Below are 26,651 nucleotides of genomic sequence, written 5' to 3'. Positions count from 1 at the left end.
ATGTGTTTAATGAAAGGTTGTGTTGGTCTTTTGATATATGTTTTCCATGGTGTCTGCTTAGTTTAATTTATAGAAATACTGAAACTCCAAAAACATTATCAGGATGTAAATTACTAGTATCTTGATTGTCAATTTTCTGTTCGAGACTATATTGCTCTGAAAAGCATAGCTGTGATAGAAACAAATACTAGTAAGGTAAGTACATAAGATATATTAACTTATATTACAAAAACATTTAGATTTAATTGTCTTGGGTAAAATAATAGCTTTGTTCCAACAAAAAGAATTGTTCTTATGGGGTCTCAATCCGAGGTGGCAACCCAAAACCTAGAAAATACCATGTTTTCATAAATTAAAGACGCAAACAACATATAATGTCCAGGCTTTTGGTTTGCTATTTTATTTCAGCAATTGATAACGCGTTATTATTATCACATACATACAATTTTTGGAAAAATATAATACATTTAATAACAAGAGGGCCTGAAAGGCCCAAAGTCACTCACCTGAGATAACAAGATATTATTGGGACAAATCTTCTGACCAAGTTTCATGAAGATCGGAAAATAAATGTGGCCTCTAGAGTGTTAACAAGGTTTTACTATAGCCATAAAAGGAAAAATGCCCCGCCCCCTGGTGGCCATGTTTTTAAAGCAACCAAAACCATTTTCGAACTCATCCGAGATATCATTGGGACAAATCTACTGACCAAGTTTCATGATGATCAGAAAATAAATGTGACCTCTAGCGTGTTAACAAGGTTTAACTATAGCCATATAAGGAAAAAGGCCCCGCCCCCTTGGTGGCCATGTTTTTCAACCAACCGGCATCATTTTTGAACTCATCCAAGATATCATTAAGACAAATCTTCTGACCATATTTCATCAAGATTGGACAATAAATGTGGCCTATAGAGTGTTAACAAGATTTTACTATAGCCATATAAAGCCATTTAAGGAAAAATGCCCCGCCCCTTGGCAGCCATGTTTTTCAATCAAACGTAACCATTTTCGAACTCTTCCAAAATATCAATTAGACAAATCTTTTGACCAAATTTTATAAAGATTGGACAATAAATGTGGCCTCTAGAGTGTTAACAAGGTTTTACTAAAGCCATATAAGAAAAGATGACCCGCCCCCTGGCGGCCATGTTTTTCAACCAACCGGCATCATTTTCAAACTCGTCCAAGATATTATCGGGATGAATCTTCTGACTTAGTTTCGTGACGATTGGACAATAAATGTGGCCTCTAGAGTGTTAACACGATTTTACTATAGCCATATATAGCCATATAAGGAAAAATGCCCCGCCACTTGGCAGCCATGTTTTTCAAGTAAAGTTTACCATTTTTGAACTCATCCAAGATATCATTGGGACCAATCTTCTGAGCAAGTTTCATGAAGATCGGAAAATAAATGTGGCCTCTAGAGTGTTAACAAGGTTTTACTATAGCCATATAAGGAAAAATGTCCCGCCCCCTGGCGGCCAGGTTTTTCAACCAACCAGCATCATTTTCGAACTCATCCAAGATATTATTGGGATGAATCTTCTGACCAAGTTTCATGAAGATCAGAAAATAAATGTGACCTCAAGAGTGTTAACAAGATTTTACTATAGCCATATATAGCCATATTAGGAAAAATGCCCCGCCCCTTGGCAGCCATATTTTTCAAGCAAACGTTTCCATTTTTGAACTTATCCAAGATATCATTGAGACCAATCTTCTGACAAAATTTCATAAAGATTGGACAATAAATGTGCCCTCTAGAGAGTTAACAAGGCAAATGTTGACGCCGCACAACGGACAAAAGGCGATCACAAAAGCTCACCATGAGCACGTTGTGCTAAAAATGGGTACAAAAACAAGTTTTGTTTGCCTATTACATGTTTCAATTTTGTACTTGAAAAGCAGTTTAAATATAAATATCACTATTACTACATTTATACACAAATACATTTCTGAGGAATAAACAAGAGCACCACATAACGGGTGCCACGCTGGGCTGCGAAAGCTTGTCAGAAATATTATTTTTTTAGAGGTCACAGTGACCTTGACCTTTGACCTAGTGACCCAAAAATGGGTGTGGCGTGTAGAACTCATCAAGGTGCATCTGCATATTAAGTTTCAAAGTTGTAGGTGGAAGCACTTTGATTTTATAGCCTATGTTAAAGTTTTATATTAGAGGTCACAGTGACCTTGACCTTTGACCTTGTGACCCAAAAATGGACGTGGCGTGTAAACTCATCAAGGCGCATCTACATATGAAGTTTCAAAGTTGTAGGTGGAAGCACTTTGACTTTAGAGCCTATGTTAAAGTTTTATATTAGAGGTCACAGTGACCTTGACCTTTGACCTAGTGACCCAATAATGGGTGTGGCGTGTAGAACTCATCAGGATGCATCTACATATGAAGTTTCAAAGTTGTAGGTGGAAGCACTTTGGTTTTAGAGCCAATGTTAAGGTTTTAGCACGACGCCTACGGCGGACGGCTGACGACGAGTTGGCTATGACAATACCTCGGGTTTTCTCCGAAAACAGCCGAGCTAATAATATCATATTAAATGTAAATGTGATCCTTAATTGTGATAAGACTAGAAAAGTTGGTTGGATAAAAGACAAATCGTAAGACAAAAATTCTAATGTGCACGTGGATATATTGTCACATAGTATTATAATAGCCAATTTGTAATTGTTATGTCCATGTATGTGGATGGATTTTGATACTGATTAGTGTAGGCACAATGCATGCAGTTAGAAAATATATTTTACTGTCCCATAACATTATTGTTAATGTAAACATAGGAAAAATGATCATGTATCCACAAATGTAAGAATTCCCATGTCATGTTGTAATATCAATGTAAGAATTAAAGAGTTCTTTTCACAGATTGATGTTTGATACGTGTCTTAAATTAGTAATATAATCAAGTTTTAGTAAATATAATTGAGAAATGCAGTATATTAACTATCTTCTGATGCATTTCTGCATGTAAGTTCCAAAAAAACATGTTACCATCTTGTACATCCACTCACATAAGCGACATGCTAAGGTAAACAACAACAACAACAAAATGGCGGAACCAGTATTGTCAAACAAGGAAGAAGTAGGTAAAATATGTTTCATTGATAATCTCAATAGTGCATACGCATTTTGTTAAATTAGGATAAAATATAGAATGACTGATCAAATCACAAATGATTCGTTTTTGTTTCTTTTGTATATGCATATACAGCACACAATGCTTAAATACTCGATCTCTCCTTTAGAGACAGATACCGAAACTAAAAGCCAAGTTGACCAAATCAGTATGTGCGAAAATTAATATAATGTATCATCAGCCAAGGGAGTACTTATCATTTAAACAAAAACCTTTAAGTATCTTTTTACTTTTCTCATAATTGACATCTTTATTTGTTAGCAGGTACATCAAGAGGCTATGCATATATTGACATGTTCATTATTGGGTGTTTTACGACAATGGAGTTTATTAATAACTAAATAACATTGAATGGTACTTGTAGTTTATTTATTTAAACCCAAACTAGTAATTTATGTTTTAATATTAGATTGTTCTACGCAGCTATTAAATAAATAGATTGAATAACCAAAATTTTTGTGAAAATAGTAACACAATTGTGTAAGTCATGGCATTGAATGCATGTAGCGGTTGCCAGATAACTGGACCCAATACCAACTCCCCCAGAACAACTCGCTCCCAAAATATGGTCAACCCCAAAAATATGGTCAACTCGCTCCAACCGAAATACAACTGGCTCCAAATTATTATATCTTGTTGTTTCTTGATTATAATTATTTGATCTTTTTTTTTAAATATCATATTAAGATTTGATTGTCCTGAATAGTGCAGATAACTTATTAGATAGTAATACCAGATATGTACAATTCAGTTATCTAATAGAGACCATAAACAGTAAAAATAGTGAAAATTAATATATACTTTTCTTTACAGTGGCTAAACATTTATGCCTAGTTAGGATAATTGCATGCTCAGAAGAATGAGTACATATAATAAATAGAAGGTATAGCTAGGCTTTAAACATGCCTTTGTTTATAACCCATAACCTTTGTGTTTTCCCATTCTTTTGGGAAAATGCCCAATCAAGTCCTTATTTCGTCTCTCTTAACAACGAGATGATCGTTGACATTGATATCTCCTGAAAACATACATAAGCAGAAAATTTGTTAAATTGATATCCACCGCCAAAGAAATTTTATTTATGGAATAGGTTCATAATTCTTAATATACAGAATAATCATAAACAATTGGTCCTGAAAGACCCAAAGTCCGTCACCTGAGATACGAAGGAACTGACCTGTAAGGAACAATTCCCCGCCCCCTGACAGACATGTTTTTCAACAGACCGGAACCTTATTCGAACATATCCAAGATAGCATTACAATAAATGTTCTGACCAAGTTTCATGAAGATTGGACTATAAATCATTAATGTTACTTTTAGAAATAAACAAGGGACAAAATTGTCACAAAACCAGGTTTTCATTGTGAAAAAAAATCTGATAAAGGGAGACAACTCAAACTGAACTTTTGAAATGAACAAAGAAAATTAACCCCCTTTGTAAGTTTGTTTTAAAATAAATCTATTTTTAGTCGTGGCGACCTTGACATTGGAGATATGCACATGAATTTTTTTTGTTGACCTTTGACCATGAAGGATGACCTTGACCTTTCACCACTAAAAATGTGCAGCTTCATAAGATACACATGCATGGCAAATATCAAGTTGCTATCTTCAATATTGCAAAAGTTATGAGCAACGTTAAAGTTTTCGGACGGACACACGGACGGACGGACGGACGGTCAAAATTTGTGTGCGTATGGAAAGGCGTTGTCCATATACACATGCATACCAAATATGAAGGTTATATCTCAAGGGACATTTATGGCCATTTTTGACCTTTGAACTCAAAGTGTGACCTTGACCTTGGAGATATCGACGTAATTATTTCGCGCGACACACCGTCCAATGATGGTGAACAAATGTGCCAAATGATTTTAAAATCTGACAATGAACGACATAGTTATGGCTCGGACAAGCTCATTTATGGCCATTTTTGACCTTTGAACTCAAAGTGTGACCTTGACCTTGGAGATATCGACGTAATTATTTTGCGCGACACACCGTCCAATGATGGTGAACAAATGTGCCAAATGATTTTAAAATCTGACAATGAACGACATAGTTATGGCCCGGACAAGCTTGTTCCGCCCGCCCGCCAGCCAGCCCGCCCGCATTCGCCAATCTAATAACCAGTTTTTTCCTTCGGAAAACCTGGTTAACAAGTTTTTACTACAACCATATACAGAAAAATGCGCCCCCCCCTCAAGACAACCATGTTTAAACAAGAGGGCCTGAAAGGCCCAAAGTCGCTCACCTGAGATAACAAGATATTATTGGGACAAATCTCACGACCAAGTTTCACGAAGATCGGAAAATAAATGTGGCCTCTAGAGTGTTAACAAGGTTTTACTATAGCCATATAAGGGAAAATGCCCCGCCCCCTGGCAACCATGTTCTTCAACCAACCGGCATCATTTTTGAACTCATCCAATATATTATCAGGATGAATCTTCTGACCAAGTTTCATGAAGATCTGACATTTAAAGTGGCCTCTAGAGTGTTAACAAGATTTTACTATAGCCATATAAGGAAAAATGCCCCGCACCTTGGAAGCCATTTTTTTCAAGCAAACATAATTATTTTCGAACTCATCCAAGATATCATCATGATTGAGACCAATCTTCTGACCAAATTTCATGAAGATTGGACAATAAATGTGGCCTCTAGAGTGTTAACAAGGTTTTACTATAGCCATATATTGCCATATAAGGAAAAATGCCCCGCCCCTGGTGGCCATTTTTTAAAGCAACCAAAACCTTTTTCGACCTCATCCAAGATATCATTTGGACAAATCTTCTGACCAAGTTTCATGATGATCGGAAAATAAATGTGACCTATAAAGTGTTAACATGGTTTTACTATAGCCATGTAAGGAAAATAGCCCCGCCCCTGTGGTGGCCATGTTTTTCAACCAACCGGCATCATTTTCAAACTCGTCCAAGATATTATTGGGATGAATCTTCTGACCGAGTTTCATGAAGATCGGACTATAAATGTGGCCTCTAGAGTGTTAACAAGATTTTACTAAAGCCTTATATAGCCATATAAGGAAAAATGCCCCGCCCCTTGGCGGCCCTGTTATTCAAGCAAATGTTACCATTTTCGAACTCATCCAAGATATCATTAAGACAAATCTTCTGACAATATTTCATCAAGATTGGACAATAAATGTGGACTCTAGAGTGTTAACAAGGTTTTTTCTGACCAAGTTTCACGAAGATCGGTAAATAAATGTGGCCTCTAGAGTGTTAACAAGGTTTTACTATAGCAATATAAGGAAAAATGCCCTGCCCCCTGGTAGCCATGTTTTCAACCAACCAGCATCATTTTTGAACTCATCCAAGATATTATCTGGATGAATCTTCTGACTTAGTTTCATGAAGATCGGACAGTAAATGTGGCCTCTAGAGTGTTAACAAGATTTTACTTTAGCCATATAAGGAAAAATGCCCCGCCTCTTGGAAGCCATTTTTTTCAAGCAAACACAATTATTTTCGAACTCATCCAAGATATCATTGAGACCAATCTTCTGACCAAATTTCATGAAGATTGGAAATAAATGTGGCCTCTTGAGTGTTAACAAGGTTTTACTATAGCCATATATAGCCATTTAAGGAAAAATGCCCCGCCCCTGGTGGCCATGTTTTTTAAGCAACCAAAACCATTTTCAAACTCATCCAAGATATCATTGGGACAAATATTCTGACCAAGTTTCATGATGATCGGAAAATAAATGTGACCTCTAGAGTGTTAACAAAGTTTTACTATAGCCATATAAGGAAAATAGCCCCGCCCCTGTAGTGGCCATGTTTTTCAACCAATCGGCATCATTTTTGAACACGACCAAGATATTATTGGGATAAATCTTCTGACCGAGTTTCATGAAGATTGGACAATAAATGTGGCCTCTATAGTGTTAACAAGATTTCACTATAGCCATATAAGGAAAAATGCCCCGCCCCTTGGCAGCCATGTTTTTCAAGCAAAGGTTACCATTTTTGAACTAATCAAAGATATCAGTGGGACAGATCTTCTGAGAAAGTTTCATGAAGATCAGAAAATAAATGTGGCCTCTAGAGTGTTAACAAGGTTTTACTATAGCCATATAAGAAAAAATGCCTCGCCCCCTGGCGGCCATGTTTTTCAACCAACCGGTATCATTTTCAAACTCTTCCAAGATATTATTGGGATGAATCTCCTGACCAAGTTTCATGAAGATCAGACAATAAATGTGGCCTCTAGAGTGTTAACAAGATTTAACTATAGCCATATATAGCCATATTAGGAAAAATGCCCTGCCCCTTGGCAGCCATGTTTTTCAAGCAAATGTAACCATTTTCGAACTCATCCAAGATATCATTGAAACCAATCTTCTGACCAAATTTCAGGAAGATTGGACAATAAATGTGGCCTCTAGAAAGTGAACAAGGCAAATGTTGATGTCGCAAAACGCACGATGGACAACGGACGACGGACAAAAGGCGATCACAAAAGCTCACCATGAGCACATTGTGCTCAGGTGAGCTAAAAAACGGAACCATTTTCAAACTTGTCCAAGAAATCATTGAGACAAATCTTCTGACCAAGTTCCATGAAGATTGAACAAAAATGTGGCCTGTAGAGTTTTAACAATGTTTCACTATAGCAATATATAGCCATATAAGGATAAATGCCACCCCCCCCCCCTCTGATGGTCAGTAGAATGAGTACATATTTTTTCAACCAACTGAAACCAATTTCAAACTCATCCAAAAAATCATTGGGTTCTTCAAATATTCTGCCAAAGTTTCATGACGATTGGACAATAAATAAGAGCACAAAGTGTTAACAAGGTTTTACTTTAGCCATATAAGGAAAAATATAAGCAAAAATGCCTCGCCCCTTGGCGGCTATGTTTTTTAACAGACCGGAACCATTTTTGAACTCATCCAAGATATCATTACAAAAAATGTTCTGACAGAGTTTCCAGAAAATAGGACTATAAACGTGCTTTTAGAGTTCTAAAGAGTTTTTACTATAGCCATATAAGAAACAAGAGTGCCAAACTGTCACAAGATACGCCCGTTTTAAGGCTCGTTTTAAGGCTTTGGACAACTTGATAACTTTACCATGACCCATATTTGAACTTGACCTACATATCATCTGGACACAACTTCTGACCAAAGTTGGAGAAGATCTGATGAAAACTACTTCAATTAGAGAGCGGACACCATGCTAAATGCTTGAAATGCAATAAGTGAACTTGTGACCTAGTTTTTAACCTGGCATGACCCATATTTGAACTTGACCTACATGTAGATATTGTCTAGACACAACTTTTGACAAAATTTGTTGAAGATCGGATGAAAACTACTTCAATAATAGAGTGGACACCATGATAAATGCTTGAAATGCAATAAGTGACCTTGTGACCAAGTTTTTAACCTGGCATGACCCATATTTGAACTTGACCTACATGTGATATTGTCTAGACACAACTTTTGGCCAAATTTGGTGAAGATCAGATGAAAACTACTTCAATTAGAGAGCGGCCACCATGCTAAATGCTTGAAATGATTTAAGTGACCCTGTGACCTGGTTTTTGACCCGGCATGACCCATATTCTAACTTGACCTTAATATTGTCTATATACAACTTCTGACCGAGTTTGGCGAGTATCGGTTAAAAACTACTTCTATTAGAGAGCGGACACCATGCTAAATGCTTGACATGCACTAAGTTACCCCGTGACCTAGTTTTTGACCCAGCATGACCCATATTCGAACCTGACCAAGATATTGTCCAGATACAACTTCTGACCAAGTTTGGTGAAGATCGGATGAAAACTACTTCAATTAGAGAGCGGACACCATGCTAAATGGTTGAAATGCACTAAGTGATCCAGTGACCTAGTTTTTGACCCGGCATGACCCATATTCGAACTTGACCTAGATATTGTCTAGATACAACTTCTGACCAAGTTTGGTGAAGATCGGATAAAAACTATTTTAATTAGAGAGCGGACACTACTGTGGACGCTGCCCACCCGCCAAAGGTGAAACTATAATACGTCCCGTTTTTAAAAACGGGCGTATAAAAATGACCCACCCCCTGGCCGCCATGTTTTTTAACCAACTGGAACAATTTTAAAGATTGGAAAATAAATGTTGCCTCTTGAGTGTTAACCAGGCAAATGTTGACAACGAACAACGGAGAAAAGGTGATCACAAAAGCTCACCATAAGGCATGTTGTGCTCAAGTGAGCTAAACATAATAAGGTGTAGGGTAATAGTTTTTATGAATTGCAATTCTCCTCATTGATATCTATACACCCATGACGTTAAATGTTGAAACCTTGTAGCGTATCTGAGATATACATTTGAAAAGTTATGTCATACAAAAATAACAAAGGGGAGTAACTCTTAGTTAAGAAAGGGTTGGGTTGGGTTCTTGTGCATGGAACTTCTTCCCATTGTTCTTAACACACCCATGAAGTTTTATGTTGAAATGTTGTTTCGTATCTGAGATAAAGCCCTGAAAAGTTCAATCATACAAAAACAACAAAAGGAAATAAATCGTATTTGAGAAAGTGAAGGGTTATAGTTCTTATGCATGGTACTTCTCATTAATATGATCAATCAACCCATGAAGTTTCATGTTGAAGTGTTGCATGGTTTCTGATATATAGCCCTGAAAAGTAACATCATACAAAAAACAACAACGGGCAATAACTCTTTATTAAAATAAAGAAACTGTAGGGTTATTGTACTTTTGCATGACACTTCTCCTCATTGATATCTTTACACCCATGAAGTTTTATGCTGATATCTTATTATATAGTCTCTGAGATATCTCCCTACAAAGTTTTGAAACAGACTGACGGACGGACAGACGGACAGGGGCCAATAATATATCCCTCTGCCTTAGGCAGAAGATAATAACAAAGGTGACATTATTAAATAAAACCCAAAGTCACCAGTGACTGCTATTAGTGCTGTTAAATGGGCAAATAGATGGTATTTCTAAAATTCCCTTAAATCACTGAAAGAGTCCATATTATATCGTTTGCATGCATACATAGATCAAATAGTAAGTCTGACAATGATATATTTATGCAGTTTGCCTAAAATAAATAACATCAGTCATTTTTCTAAACACTACTCAGAATGATTTAATCTCATGTCTACAAAAATGTGCCAACAATACTTTTCAATTTGAAAGAAATCATATACATGTATTTTGTTATAAGTCTCATGTGAACTGATAAACAGGGTAGTACTATCACAAAAATGACATGTTTGTCAGTCCAGGGAACTGGTAGGGGAATGATAAACCCAGTATTTGTAGTACTATCACATGTTTGTCAGTCATCTTTTGGTGAAAAATATGTTAGGCCTTAAATTTTTAATTTCCAATGTGTGACACTTTATTATGTGGTCAAAACACATGAAAGAGAAGAAAGCTTCTGCGGAAACTTGCTTTATTCTTACCATTAACCTTTATCAATGGATTTTGTTTTAGGTTGCCAGCGATTCGTTGCTCTGTCATTGCTTTGATTTCTTGCTTGAGTGAAGTCCCTGAGGAATATGACAACATCAGACCCAGCTGGTTTAATCTAGTCTGTCCCTGCAAAAAAAATGTTTCATTGCTATATTAAATATTGTGCTGGAATAAACATTTTAACATGGTCTTACACGATAAGCGAACAATTAATTGTAATACTGTGTGAATTATTTGAACATGTATGATGAAATATAATGTAATTTTATGACAATTTGCATCTAAAGTATGTAAATATAATTGATTAAAACATTTATTTAGTTAAAAACTCGAACAATAATTCAAGCAAGTAAATATGTAATATGCTCGTGCTGACATATAATTACAGGTAAAGTTAAATTATGAAATCCAATAAGTTTATTTACAACAAATTATCATAATGTCATATGTTTAAATGGAAAGAAGTATGTTGCTGTTTAAGTATATGTTTTTTATGGGAACTCTGAACTCCAAAAGATATCATTGGGAAAAAATGTTCTGACCAAGTTTCATGAAGATTAGGCAATAAATGTGGCCTATATTGTTCACCCGGTCAATGATGACGAAGCATAATGGACAAAATGCCATTACAAAAGCTCACCATAAAAATGCATACATGACAACTACAACAACATTTTTTAAGGAAATAAAAGGAAAAAATACCTTGTTTTTCAATTGCATACATAGCATGCTAATCAAGGATTTCAATTTACACTTACAGGTTTTTTTTTCCCCCGATTTTATAGCCGAAATTTGGCTATGTTCCCAGTCCCAAAAAGTATAATTTTTTCCCAAAATGTGGCAAAAAATTCCCAATTTCCAAAAAAAAAAAAAAAAAAAAAACCAATTATAAAAAATATTTTTTTTTTAGAAAGAAGTCTAATGCATATTTTATCTCAATTTCAATTCAATTACATCTAACAAAGTATTATATGTTTTTGTTCTTTTAATTTGAATGATTATAAAGAGTTATATCAAATTTAGTATTTCCCTAATCAGTGGACTTTTCATGTGGAAAAAAAGGCTAATGAATTTATTTTCCCAATTTCATGAAAATGCCGATAAAATTCCCAATTCCAAAGCCATGGGCTATCTTCCCAAAAAGTGGGAAAAAACCCTGACTTTTTAAATGGAATTTACTCTTTCTTTACTCAAACAAACTAGAGCTTTGTCACAGAAGTGATCAATACCCCCACATGCCGCATTGACACATATTATTTTGCATGTCGTCTTCACAATAAACAGCGGACACCATGCTCAATTTTTTAAATGCACTAAGTGACCCCTTGACCTAGTTTTTGACCCAGAAAGGCCAATGTTCTAACTTGGCCTTATAATCATCTCCATAAAAATTCTGACCAAGTTTGGTGAAGATCGGATGTAAACTACTTGAATTAGAGAGCGGACTGACTAATGGGGTTGTTTACCCTCGGGACTTCGGTTAATAAACCATTGCCCAAGCACACTGCTTATCATTAAAACTCTGCATTTAAAAGGTCGAAAACGGCCATAAAATGGACAGCCCGATTTTACTGGGCTGTACCATTGATACAAATATAAAACTTTGCAGTGTTGGTGCGATGCTTTAATAAAAATGTAGTAGTTTAAAAATTAGCTTTACACTGGCTGAGCCTAACGCTGTTAAAAAGCGGCGTTTTAATTCGTTAGTTGACTTTTAAAACGATGGCGCTGATTGGCCGAAATTTCTTATTAAGAATTACAAGTAGGTCAATCCGTTTATAAATAGAATTTTCCCACGGCGGACTTGCACTTTACAAAAAGTAAACAGTAATAGTTTCTTTGCAGAAAATAGAAATGAAAGAAAAGGATAATTACATCCAAAAGAACTTTTAAAGAAATTCATGATTTGTTTATGTTATGCTACTATAATTCTTATTAATTATTAATATTAGTATGTTGATGTTATTATATGATAGTTGTTTTGTTTTGTTTTTTAAAAGAGAGAGAGAGAGAATAGCCCAATTTTTATAAGTAAAGATGGTGAAAACACACATACTGTTGTATGTGGCATCATCATTACTAGACCCACTGTTCAGTATATACTGCTATGGGTTTGTTGGAGTCTTTAAACTTTGTGATCTGTGTTTTAAATGTTAAAATCCAAATAGGATTATTTTAATATAATGCTTATAGAAAAAGGAATACACAGATGTGTAATATGCTTGAGAAACAAACACAAAATAATAATATTTGAGGGTTTTCCAGATCACAAAGTGGTTTAACATTGCCACTATATATTTACATACATAGTCAAGTACCATTATTATGTGTTTATTTAAGGTTTAAACGAAATGTCATACAACAAGATCTAATCGATGGAAAGATATGCTTATCTATGAACATTAATTAGTAGGGATGCTAAAGCTTGATTTAACGGCTCTCAAATGTAAAGTGAATTTGCATGTATACATGCAATTATATGAAGAAAGAAAAGAAAAAAGATAAAATATAATAACACATAGGGAATATAACTCTCAAATATCTATTAATGTTGCAATTGAGTATTGAGTTATTAAAAATGTAATGTGTATAAATTTATGTATGTGGCTCAATGTTAAACACTTGCAGACATGGAATATAGCCGTAATGCTCCAACGTTAGACCCTGTCTGTATGGAACTTAAAGAGGATTGGGCTATGGAGAAGAGAAGTCCCCCCAGAGTGGCATTAAAACAATATTTAAAAGTGAGTTTAGTAAAACAAAACTTATATGTTAAGGGTAATGACTTACGTGTTTCCAAACGGTCACCTTTATAGGGCCACATAAAAATAAAGGGTAAGACAATGTGCTTTCCAGTTAAAAATGAGACAAAAACAACTAAATTTGTACAAAAAGTACATTATTTACATTATGTACAGAACTATATGCGCTTATATATTTAAAATACATGTTGCCACCCTGGAGGGTTGAAAGAAGAAGAGATTTTTGGAAGTGTAGGCCGGTGTGAGTGGGGGAAAAAGAGCCAGCAGGGGTGATGTCACTCAGTTGAACTAAGGGAGGTAATTGTGGGGATGGAGTCTACAATGGTTCAGAGGGAGTGCATGGTAAATGGAAAATGGTTTGTATACAATTGAAGGAAGATTATAAAAAGGTATGATGTAAAATGGTAAAAAGACCAAATATTACCTAGATGCATTAAAACAAACCCAAAAAGCTCTAATCCAACCAATATTATTTATATATTGGTGATAACAATGGAGGAAATAGTACTAAAGTACCTTGTATGGTATATAAAATGGCAATTAAACGGAAAAATTGAGGCAATTTGCTATATAAAATAGCAATTTAATATAAAATTAAGGAAATTTGCTATATAAAATAGCAATTTTAACATGAATTAGTGTAATACAGAGTAAAATGTTTTCTATGGTGTAGGAATAGCAGTATTGAGAAAAAATTAAGGCAATTTGCTATATAAGATAGCATTTTTACACAAAAATAAGGAAATTTGCTACACAAAATAGCAGTTATAACAAGATTTAATGTACTACAAGGTACAAAATTAGCAGTATCAACAAAGTGGACAATAATACCAAGGGATTGGTATTACCCTGGATAGGACTAAATAAGTGTTTTTCATGGTATAAGGCCCTGCACCGTGCACTCCAGTCCGACATGGCTCTTCGAGTTTGAAGGGGAAAGGGTGGGGTGTCAAAGGGGAAGAAAGGGGTAGCAATGCAGCCAACAATCCCAGGTTACTGAGCAGCCTCGTCCTTTCTTGTAGTAAGAAATGCCATAAAATATGATTATATTAAAAAACTGAAAAATGTAAATGGTGGACTAACGTCATACTCTCATAAAAAATGTGTTAAAATAAAGAAGACCAGGTCAATGCCATTGGCCTGATTTAGAAAGGGCGGGGTAGAACAATAAGCCCATTAAAAACTAAAATAAAAGTTGTGTAAAAGAGACACAAATCCAACACAATTATTAGATTACATCAGTTCTGTGCAAAGATTACACAGTTTAAAAGAAAAACAGTCACAAGACTGAATAATTAGGTGGTTGTTGGCTGCTCTCCCTCCCCCAATAACCTAATTTTGTCAGAGGTATGTACCTTGTCGAGACCGGCATCCTAAACCAGGGTCCTCATACTCGCACCAAATGGTAGGGCGACATGCTTACGCTTAAGTATTTTCCCCTTGATGAAGGTGCCAGTCCCGACAAGTTTATTAACGAGGTTTGAACCATGCCGAGACTTAGCCCTGGCCTAGAAGTTAAGGGACTGTTGTTTTCTACGCAAGTCAAGAGGCAGCACACCGGCCTCCTCCTCAAGCAGTGCACCCGGTGTACAGTTTAGGGCTCTCAGAGTTATCCTTAGGGCCTTATGTTGAATGGCATCAACCATTTTTAGGGCGTTTCGCTTTGCACATGCATAGATTTGGGCTCCATAATCTAGCTTTGGACGTATAAGGGACTTGTAGAGAGTTAAGAGGCTATTTTTATCTGATCCGAAACCTGTGCCTCTTAACATTTTCATTAAATTTAGGTCCCTTTCGCACCTTTCTGCCAAATATTTGAAGTGGTGAGTAAAAGTTAACTGTTTATCTAGGTACATACCTAGAAATTTCACCACTTTTTCAAAGATAATTTTGGTGCCGCCTAAATTTAAGTCCAAAGAGTGCTGAAATTGGTGGCCAAATAGCACTCCTACTGTTTTGGTTGGAAAATTTTTGAATCCCCATTCAATTGCCCATTTCCATATGGAGTCTAAGCCTGCTTGAGCCCTCTTTTGCAGGTGTAACATGTTAGACCCCTTTAACCAAGTGCCGGAGTCATCGGCAAACTGGGTGATAACCATTCCTGAGTCTTTTACGGCATCAGGTAGACCGTTTACAATGACGGAGAACAGAGATGGGGATAATACGGACCCCTGAGGGGTTCCGCGGTCAGTTATGACTTCCTCTGATAACTCCCCATCGACCTTGACCTGGATTTTTCGGCCCTCTAGGAAAGCTCTGAGGTAGTGGAAACAGTATCCAGTGATTCCATAGTCAGCTAGCTTTTTTAATATGCCAAAGGTCCATGTTAAATCAAAGGCGGCCTGAAGGTCCAAAAAAATTGCTAATACTTATTGCCCAGTGCCCCAGATAAGCTGCGTATCTGCGTCTTTCACCCTATTAAAATGTTGAAAAACGCAAAGAAATTCAATATCATGCGTATTGAAAACGCTATCAATTTGATTTTTACGCAAAAGCGTAAAATTCGATGCGTACGACACACTAGCTTCGATCGAAAATGCTTTGCTCATGTTCGGTATTTTCTTTTGAAATTATTATCGTAACGCGGCGACGCTTTTATTCAGCAAGCGCCTGGATGACAGAGCAGAAAAACAGGCAAAGTTATTCAAACGCTCTGCGGACTAGACATAGATATCATAAAGCGTTTGACCATAATATTGACAACGGCATACATGCGTTTTCAATCTGACTTAATCCGTCGTTCATTGTGCGTGTTTTTGTAAAGCGTCTGTACTGTCAGTTTATATTACGATGCGAAATAAAAATGCCAAAGAGAGGTCGAAAGACGTCCGCCATTGTTGCGCCAAAATATCTGTCAATCACAAACTTTCTCGAAACAAGAAAGCAAGAGCCAATAAGTGCCGAATTATTCGTGTTATCGATTTTTTTTAGTTTTAAGTTTATATTAAGGACAGTTTCAAGGATTAAAGATGTTATGAAACATCAGTTTATTAAAGTTAATTATGATAGTTTACAGTTTTATTGCATCAATACAAGTGTGCAGCTTTAACATAGGTAAAGCAGAAATGATTTTAAAGTATGCATTTTTTTAAACTAATTTCACCCTATTTCAAGAATGAAATCACCCTATTTTTCAAAATCAATGGGTGAAAACCCTATTTCCCAAATAATTATCTGGGGCACTGATTGCCCTTGATATTTTGCAGAAAGAATATCATGTTGTAATCTAGCTAGCTGATCAAGAGTGGATCGCCCCTTCCTAAAGCCAGATTGGAAGGGGTTTAGTATGTTATTTGATTCCAATAAGTGTTCTAATCTATTTTTGACCATTATTTCTAATTTACCAGCATGTGATGTTAAACTTATTGGACGATATGAGTTTGGATCATTTTTGTCTTTACCGGGTTTAGGAATTGGAATCACTGTGGACTGCTTCCACTCGGGTGGTATCCTGCCTGTCCTATACACCTGATTGAATAGGTTAAGCCAGATTTTCAGAGTTATGGCTGGCATATTTTTAAACATTAAATATGCTATTTTGTCAGGCCCCGTGGCGGTGTTGCTCCTGCTGTTAATGGCACTTAATAATTCTGTAATAGTAAATGGTAAATTGAGAGGCGTGCTATTATCCCCAGGCTCATTTAAAATATTTCGGTGCTCAGTCTCAAACCGCTTTTGATAATTCAGAGTTTCAACGGGAAGGTTTGAGTCACTGGAGACAGATTGGAAATGTCGTACCAAAAATTGAGCCTTGTCCCTTGGGGTTGTGGCAATTTCGCCTTTGTATTTAAGTAGCGGTACAGGGGTGAATGATTTTCCTTTAATTCTGTGAATTTTTTTCCAAAAATCCCTAGTATTTTTCTAATTAATGATAGCTGAATCACAGAATTCTTTCCAATTTTGAGTTTTTGCGTCCAAAATAACCCGCTTTGCCTGATTTTCGAGGGACCTATAATTAAGGAGATTATGCTCAGCGGGGTTCTTTTTAAGAATTTTTAAAGCATTTTTACGGGCCTGTACCGCATTGGAGCACGCCTCATTCCACCACGGGACCCTATTTCTGGCTTTAACCTTGCCGGAGGAGACCGGTATGCTACATTCCGCCATGGACAGTATCTTGCTAGTTAAGTTGTTGCAAAACAGATTAGGATCCTGAGAGTGAACATCTGCAAGGGAGAGATCTGAGCAGAGGTCCCTAAACTGAGCCCAATTAGCTTTTTCCAATAAAAACTTTTGCTCTCCTGAGCATTGGTCCTCATTTCCCTGTGCAATATAGTTGAGCAGGGTAACCTGTTGTGGGAGGTGATCACATCCCATGGTATCTTTAACGGTTGCCCATGCAGACGCACTTGCTATCCTGGCATTAACAGCAGTAAGGTCAATGTGGGAGTTAAAACCAGTGGGGTTAAGTCTGGTTGGAGAACCGTCATTGAGCAGTATAAGATCTTGCTCGTCCAACCATTCTTTTACCGCCCGACCTTCTGCATCTGAATTGATGGAACCCCAAGCAGGGTGATGTGCATTAAAGTCGCCTGTGAATATTACATCAAAGGGACCTTTAATGGTCCTTAATTCCTTAAAGAGGCCGTTCAGAGTTTCAAGATCACATCCTCTTGAATATAAATTGACCAGGATAAGAGGCCGGTTCTTGTCAATAACCAATTTAATTGCTAATGCCTCAATAGCAGTGCTACCATCAGATTTAAATTGGTTGTTCACTCCCAGGTGTTCATAATTAATTGTGTTTTTAATATATATGGCAAGGCCAACGGCAATATTATGGTTTAAGTTAACAAAATTCTTAAATTCACAGTTATATCCAGGTATATGTTTTACAGTATTATTGGAAAACTTGGTTTCCTGTAAACAAAGGATATGGGTATTAGGGTTGCTGTCAATAAAATATTTTAACTCAGTAAATTTGTTGGCGGTAAGACCACCAACATTGAATGAAATGATTTGCAGGTTACTGTCCATAGTGGTGTGAAATTAACTTGCGTTTAAACAGATTTAATTTATTATGAGGAGATTTAACTCCTAGTTTATGGCCTGCACAGGCCCCTTTGAGCAACGCGGGGGTCCTGGCAAGCCGAACAGGTTTCTTATTAACGGAAAGGGTACCGCTGGCCGGGGGGGCATCCTGGATCTGCTACAATTGGAGGATCCCCAGTTCCAGAATGGATTTTATTAGTTAGGGATTTATCAGGAGGGATGACCTTTGTTAGTGATTCTCTGCAATTTTTGAATCGAGAATCAATTTTGTTACAGATGTAGGATACTGTAAAACCATTATTATTCGTCAGACATTAATTTTCGCCTTTGTCGTCCTTCGACCGATGGACGAATTCAAGATCCTAACGAACAATCATGTCCCATATTTGAAACAAATAAGACTGAACTACCGTAAGCATGAGGCATTTAAATCCAGCGTAATCCACGCATATACACAGGGCTCGAAATTAACACTCGCACACTCGCAAAATGCAAGAAAAAAAAATTGCAAGGTAAGTTATAAGCCACAAGTATTTTTGCAAGTAAAGAAATAGTGAAAAAAAACGAGTTATATTGCTTAATGCGTTCGACGGTATGAATGCTAAACCGTAGGTCAATTTTTTGAACGTCCGAATACCCATATGCGGAAGCGGGCACTTTGTTTGTAGACTGGTATACTTATTATACAGATACACAGATGGTATTGATACAAAGAACATGAAACAGTCGACTATTCACACTCAAGTTAAATCCGGTTTTGACACAAAGGGGTGTTCATTATACAGTGTACTGACAACTGACATTTCCTGTAAAACGCGAATGCAATAAGGCTGTATCGAATGCGTCGACTTCGTTTAGGTATAATAGTGTTGATTAGCGCTAATTGTTGACAAATTTATTACCCATTGTGCGTATTGTGTTTTTCAGGGGTGTTGAAGATTATACAGCCTACACGCGGCAAATCCGGATTAAAGACAATACTATTAAAAGCAATTAAAATATGACGATGTGTGATCAACACCTGACTGAAATATATTCTGCCCTTTGTTACAAATTAATAAAGAACATTTTGATTTGTGTTTGGTTGTTTGGTTTTAACTGCATGTACTTTTTTGTCTAGCTTTTTTTTTCAAAACCAGAAATGGACGAATTTATGAACGGACGAAATAGTCATTTTTATGAAAAGGACGAAATTTTGTGCTGACGAAAATAAATGGTTTCACAGTATAACATGACTCCCAGTGGGCCTTTTCTGGTCCTTTAGTATCTCAGCAACCAGATCCACCAGCTTGCTGAGATATATTTTCCTATATGTGGGACCTGTTGCTGGCGGATCCTTGATTTGGATAAATGAGTCCCCCGCAAACGAGTTACGTCTGCTGGTATTGTCCGTAGGGGAGCTCATTGGGGATGTCTGGGAGTCGACCATTCTGGGACGGTTAGGGGGGACACTAACTCGGGGTTCCTCCTATATTTCACAGACACCAGAGATAGTAAGGTTCGCCAATATACTGGAGTGCACTGACACCAGAGAGTCTCTCCCCGTCACATCAAACATAGAGTCGTCCGACAGTGTAGGACCACTACAGGTGGTGTCGCTAGCACCGTCGGTCAACGTGGTGGACGGGGAGGATCCCCTGGTAGCCACAGGAGGGCGTCTCTGAGTGGGTGGATCCCCCTGGATAGGCGATACAGGGGGGTGGTGCGTAAATCGGGTGTGTGTTTGGATACCGGTTCCACGAAAGTAACCTTGGGAGGGGATTCCCTATTTATAGGTTGAGGGGGGGTACTTTTACCCACTAACCCCTCAACTAAAAGACATGACCTCTCGGTTTGGGGCGTGATACTACCGGTAGAGGCATGTTTGGGTGATGACTTGGAACCGGTTGTGTTGATCGTGTTACGGGCGACCACGCTCTGGCTTGCAGTGTCAGGCGTAAATAGCCTGCTCTCCGCCTCGGACCAGGTGACCCCATAAAAATGAGCAAAAGTGGCTAAGGTTCTTATAGAAGGGGCACCCCTGGTAGGAAGCGGAGTGCGCCTTCTCTGGCAAGTAGATCCGGCGCAGCGGCAACAGGTAGTGATACTAGAACATTTACCCCTGCTGGCTATGTGGCCGAAACCCTGGCAGTTAAAACACCGGGTAGGTTGGACCAGGCAGGGACGAATGTCAAGGGCAATATTAGTGCCCTTCACAAGGATTTTGTTAGGGACTGGAATAGAGGTAAGGAAAGTTATTTTGACCAGTCTCGGAAAGCCAGGGGGCGCGGGGCGATAGGGGTCAACCCTTTCCAAGTTGGTTATAGAAAGTTTGGAAAGGGGAATCGCAGGGCTAAATACAAGATTTCTTTGAAGTTCCATTAGTTCCTGACTTTACGGGATCCCTGCTATAAAACCTGAAACTGACCTCATGTTTGAGGGTGATAAGGCCCGGACTGCGACGCTGCCAAGGTGGAAAGTCCCCCTAGAGAGAAGGGTAGCAAGCGCCTGAGCGGACTTGAGCTGCAGTAAGATGCAACCAGACGCAAGAGGCACAGTCCGCTCAACGAATCCAGGAAGCTCCCTAGCCAAACACGAGGCCAGTTGAAAAATAGTGAAAAAAGACATAATGGGGCCTACACTTCCGACTGACTGGAGGAGGCACCTAAAGGTCATGGTGTTGTGGGTAAGATGATGGGAATCCAACCCTGAAAGTGTCTCCCCTAGTAAAGGGGTCAGGTTCTTGCTCTGCCCCTTGGATACTTTATTGTGTAAAGACATTTGTATGAATTGAAAGAAAATTGACAGGGGATAAAGAAATAATAACTACTACAATCGCAATCCTGAGACAGTCAATCAATATGTATAAATTTATTCTAGTCGCCGTTAATATCAAATAGCCTGACAGTAAAGCATAAATAACAAGCACCGCACCGGTAAACAACCCAATAAGTTTATATAAATAAATAATAATGGTGTATTAAGTCATTTGGTAGTTGCTAAATGCTGTAATATAAAAACCAAGAAAAAAGATTCCGAAAACCAAATGACGTCCGAAATAGTGCTATTAAATGTTTACGAAAAGAAAAAAACAAACAGTCATGGACGGGCAGGGTATCAGTAGCGGTAGTGTTTTGGCTTGTATTGTCTCTGATCTTGATGGACCCTCTCTGCTTTTCTTTAACTTTGCGGTATGATGCCAGAAGGTCATAATACACTAAATAATTTCCCTATATAATTCAATGTAAATGCGACAACTTTGAGCGAAAATAAATGCAATATTTTGCACATAGAGACCCCCATAACCATGCCTTTTCTTAAAGGCCATTCTAAGCGGAATCGATTTATGCAATAAAAAAGATATGTCATGTACAATGCAAGAAAGAACTTGACACAAATCAAAATCGACTGTTTTTGCAACTTTTTTTTTCGGCCGTTTCTTAGTGGAATGTAACCTTTTCTAGTGCAATGGTTTACTATAGTCTTCACGTGTATCATATTTCAGGGATTCAGTAGTGAACACCTATTCATGCCCTACAATTATCACCGCAAGATAACACCCGAATAATGGTAAAAAGTGTAAAACATGCCTTCCTGTCAACTATGATATTTTTTTTAGAGAGTACAGCCCTACATGAAGCGATCATTTAGTGTATTGTAACCAGAAGCTTCAAAAAATATCTTTATTTGCAATCTGCTCAATATGGCGGCCGGAAACACGATGAATGTAGAGAGCGGACACCATGCTGAATGTTAAAAAACAAACTAAGTGACCTTCTGACCTAGTTTTAGGCATAGAATGGCCCATGTTCAATCTTGTCCTAGAGATCATTTAGATAAAACTTGTGACCAAGTTTGGTGAGGATTGGATGAAAACTACTTGAATTAGAGAGCGGGCAACATGGTGAGGTTTAAAATGCACTAAGATACCCCGTGACCTAGTTTTTGACCCAGCATGACCCATATTCAAACTTGACCTAGACATCATCTAGATACAACTTCTGACCAAGTTTGGTGAAGATTGGATAAAAAGTACTTGAATGAGAGAGCGGACAACATTGTGATGTTTAAAACGCACTAAGTGACCCCGTGACCTTGTTTTTGACCCGGCATGACCCATATTCATTTTACTGTATTGACCTTTGACCTAGTGACCTGAAAATCAATAGGGGTCATTTGCGAGTCATGATCAATGTACCTATGACGTTTCATGATCCTAGGCGTAAGCGTTCTTAAGTTATCATCTGGAAACCTTTTTACTGGTTCCGGAAACCATTCGGTGGACGGACCAACAGACGGACGGACCGACCGACATGAGCAAAACAATATACCCCCTCTTCTTCGAAGGGGGGCATAAAAATTTCATGACATGCCCAAAATGTTGCTCACTAACACAAACTCTTTAACATTGGTGTGGAATGTCACGGCCATATTTTTCTTGCATTTGTACTTAGCATCCCTTGTAAGTAATTTACTTGTTCAAGAACAAGCAATATGCCTGACTGTCAGTGAACAGTGTGGCAAAATATAGTCAATATACACGGTTGAAAGATATTTTTGTATAACAGCATAATTTATTACACAATTAAATTATCATTTTGTTATTATTTTGTAAAAGTAATTATGTCACACAAAACAATATATCAGACAGGAGATTTCTTGAAATAAAGTCCATTAAGGCGTTATTACGTAAACAACTGGCATTTCCTGATAACAAATACTAGGATATTTTGCAAAGAATTTGTTTAAGTAAAAATAAGGCATTTCCACATCCCTGATGATGAGCATAGACTTTTAAACAATTTCCATACACAAATGGTCTTGATACTTACTCTTTCATCAAGGCCCCCATTGACAGCGATAATGGTTGTTAACCTATGGTAAGCTGACAGGTTATCATATTTATGTTTCATCAAGATGCTGTAAGCTGAAGCTATTGCAGGAAGAATAGAGGGTTTCATATTCTCACTTTCAGGGGTAGCCACACATAGCATAACTTTTAGAAGAAGAGGGACTCTGAAATATCAGTATAATCGACTCATATACAGCAACAATTTCTGAGATCATTATAAAATATTAAATCTTACAAATTTTATGTTTAAAGAGATTTGTTCAAAGATTTTTTATTTTCTAACAAAATATAATATTTGAGTAGTTTAAAGTAAGTAAAACCCCAAAAGAGATGAAATAAATAGACCTGCAGTTTAATGGATTTTTTATACTGTATAAATATAAGATATATAGGTAACCGCCAAGTCAGGTACGATTTTGACCTCAGAGGAATGATTTGAGCAAACTTGATAGAGAGCTGAGTTAAAAAGACAGACAGACAGACCACCATGGTGATTCCAGTATACACATCAGGGTTATACAAATTGCTTCCTTTTAAGTAACTATTAGTAATACTGTTACCTTTTCATCATCTCTGCAATTATTTCATCCTGGAAGTGATCAATATTGTCCTCCAGTTTACTTAAGTTTCTGTATTTATACAACACTGAGCAAAAAATGGGTAGTCTTGAAGTCAGTGTTGAGGATTGCGTCCGCAGTTCTCGCAAGAGAATTGAAGTTGAATCTTTGCCTGCAGAAATGCCTTGTAACAGTGCTTTCAAATTGCTTAAAATAGTACTTTCACTAGAAACCTCTCCATCAACAAGTCTACTGTAACCATGATCTGGCAGTGAAATACAAGTGGACGACAAGGTTGCATGTTTTATAAATGGAATATTTGACGCATTATCAGAAGGGGTTGGATTTTGAACCTGTTTGGCAGGTGACATCAATTTAAGTTTCTTCCTTAAACAGTTTGGCTGTGCATTCTGGGGTTCTGGATTCATACTCTCCGGTGTTGCAGGTAAAGTTTCATCCCATTTCACTGGTACACTATTTTCAGTAACATATTTACTAACTGAAGTCTTCAGCTGAAGTATGAAATCATATGTTTGTTCTACCTTCCTGTAACAGTTCCTGCATACCAAAGGTGAATTTGAATTAACGATGCTTGCAAAGAGATCATTATTGTTTAAAACTAATTTCAATTTTTCAAGAAAGTTGTGTTCTTTAGATTTCCGTCCATTCAAACAAATCACTCTACCTCTGGCAACACCACACACAAAACAATCCAATTTTGTAATGTTACTGTGTGTACCTGTCTCCATCTTGAATGGTACAATGGATTATTCAAATTCAGATTACTTGAGACTTCATTCAATGTGCTACACAGAGGTGAATGTCACTGTCACAGTGTTAAGAAAAGTTGCCGACAGCGATGTCAAAACGTGATGATATTTAATTTTCTGAAGGCAGTTCAAATGCTGCAAAAGAGTGACAAAAACCTCAGATTGACCAACAACAGAGCTAAACACTGGTCAAAAATTTTAAAAAGTGACCATGAAAACACAAGTTCATAGGGAACAGGTAGACTAAGATTAAACAAGAGCACCGCATGACGGGTGCCTATGCTCGGCTGCGAAAGCTTGTCAGATTTTTTTTCTTTTCAGAGGTCACGGTGACCTTTACCTTTGACCTAGTGACCCAAAATTGGGTGTGGCGTGTAGAACTCATCAAGGTGCATCTACTTATGAAGTTTCAAATTTGTAGGTGGAAGCACTATGAATTTAGAATCAATGTTAAGGTTTTAGCACGACGCCTACGTCGGACGGCTGACGACGAGCTGGCTATGACAATACCTCAAGTTTTCTCCAAAAACAGCCAAGCTAAAAATGGGTGTGGCGTGTAGAAATGAGGAATGAATGTACATATGAAGTTTTAAAGTTGTATGTGGAAGCACTTTTATTGTAGAGACTATGTTAAAGTTTTAAATTAGAGGTCACAGCGGCCTTGACCTAGTGACCCAAAAATGGGTGTGGCGTTTAGAACTCATCAAGGTTCATGTACATATGAAGTTTCAAAGTTGTAGGTGGAAGCACTTTGATTTAAGAGCGAATGTAAAGGTTTATGTTTAAGTTTTAAATTAGAGGTCACAGCGACCTTGACCTAGTGACCCAAAAATGGGTGTGGCATGTAGAACTCATAAAGGTGCATCTTCATATGAAGTTTCAAAGTTGTAGGTGGAAGCACTTTGATTTTAGAGCCTATGTTAAAGTTGTATATTAGAGGTCACAGTGACCTTGACCTAGTGACCCAAAAAGGGGTGTGGCGTGTATAACTCATCAAGGTGCATCTACATATGATGTTTCAATGTTGTAGGTGGAAGCACTTTGATTTAAGAGCCAATGTTAAGGTTTAAGCATGACGCTGACGGCGGACGGCTGACGTCACACTGGCTATGACAATACCTCGGGTTTTCTCCGAAAAACAGCCGAGCTAAAAACCACCTAGTTGAAAATCAGATGCTTGACCACATTGTATTTGCCACTCCCAACATTCTTTATTTAAATGTGAAAGTAATGTATTCTTCTTGACAATAGTATTTCACATTTTTACTTTCTAAAAAAACGCACATTAGAATGGTGCATTGATTGATTAAAATTAGTTGCAATAATTAAACTCCCAGCTATTGACCCTCCGGGTTGACCTGTACTTTATCAGAGACATTTTATCTTTATAAACAAAAAAGTTATTTGAAAAAAATTCACTTAGACCTTTTTTGCATTGGAATTTCCCTTTTTTTACTCTGTTAAGAGCAAAGCAGTTGTAAGTGTTGCATTAAGCTGTTAATCGTATGAAGCATTTGATTAAAGGCCCGCCATTAGTGCAAAAATGTCATGGACTCAATCGTTAACTGATTTGAGTAAAAGATTACGTTTTGTATAAAATCTGTGTTTTTTTGTAGATGCTTTATTTGTACGGCGGCACGAATTACCTAAACTACCTAAATCTACCAAATTTTCCTAAATCTACCAAATTTTCCCAAATCTACCAAATCTACCCAAATCCACATAAAAATAATTACTCTACATCATGTTTGTGTGATGGGCATTATTGTTTTGTTTAATGCTTCATTCTTCTCTTATGTGACGTATTTAACGGGCACCTGCAGATGTAAACTCTGCTATAATGTGTAAAGAAAATTAAAACTACATTTCAAGAAATGTATTGAGCTATTTAAGGGCTTTGTTTTATGACTGATTCAATACACCCCTTACACTAAATTTGAATCTCTGATTAAAAATAACACTATCGCATCCACACCACTTATAATAATATTCAAATTATTAGATTCTCTATATGTTTTATAATTTTTGAAATATCATTTATTAAAGTCTTACTTAAAAAAGAATACGGGTATTTATAGTTTTGTTTTGTGAAATTGT

General features: G+C 37.2%; 1 protein-coding gene across 10 annotated transcripts; it reads right to left on the bottom strand.

Annotated features, from left to right (window-relative positions):
* Positions 1 to 372: 372 nt before the first annotated feature.
* On the bottom strand, positions 373 to 26,194 carry LOC127866144 (uncharacterized). 10 transcript variants are annotated; one of them, XR_008042862.1, is made up of 5 exons: positions 23,788 to 26,126; positions 23,208 to 23,391; positions 10,633 to 10,768; positions 1,589 to 4,178; positions 373 to 1,248 (listed from the first exon to the last, which is right to left on the bottom strand). XR_008042862.1 is itself a non-coding variant. In XM_052406563.1 (5 exons), exons 2-5 carry the CDS (start codon positions 24,531 to 24,533, stop codon positions 4,123 to 4,125), a joined length of 1,122 nt encoding a protein of 373 aa, XP_052262523.1. In that variant the 5' UTR covers positions 24,534 to 24,689; positions 26,141 to 26,194; the 3' UTR covers positions 373 to 4,122. The 10 variants fall into 10 exon arrangements, 4 of the variants coding, with proteins under 4 accessions (XP_052262523.1, XP_052262522.1, XP_052262521.1 ...); XM_052406563.1 differs by adding an exon at positions 26,141 to 26,194 and having other exon boundaries at positions 373 to 4,178; positions 23,788 to 24,689; XM_052406562.1 differs by having other exon boundaries at positions 373 to 4,178; positions 23,788 to 24,689; positions 25,980 to 26,117.
* Positions 26,195 to 26,651: the final 457 nt, after the last annotated feature.

Source organism: Dreissena polymorpha, chromosome 2 (genome assembly GCF_020536995.1).
Source record: "Dreissena polymorpha isolate Duluth1 chromosome 2, UMN_Dpol_1.0, whole genome shotgun sequence".
Lineage (NCBI taxonomy): Eukaryota > Metazoa > Mollusca > Bivalvia > Myida > Dreissenidae > Dreissena > Dreissena polymorpha.
Note: the sequence above shows the minus strand (reverse complement) of the source record. Positions and strands in the feature narration are given on the sequence as shown.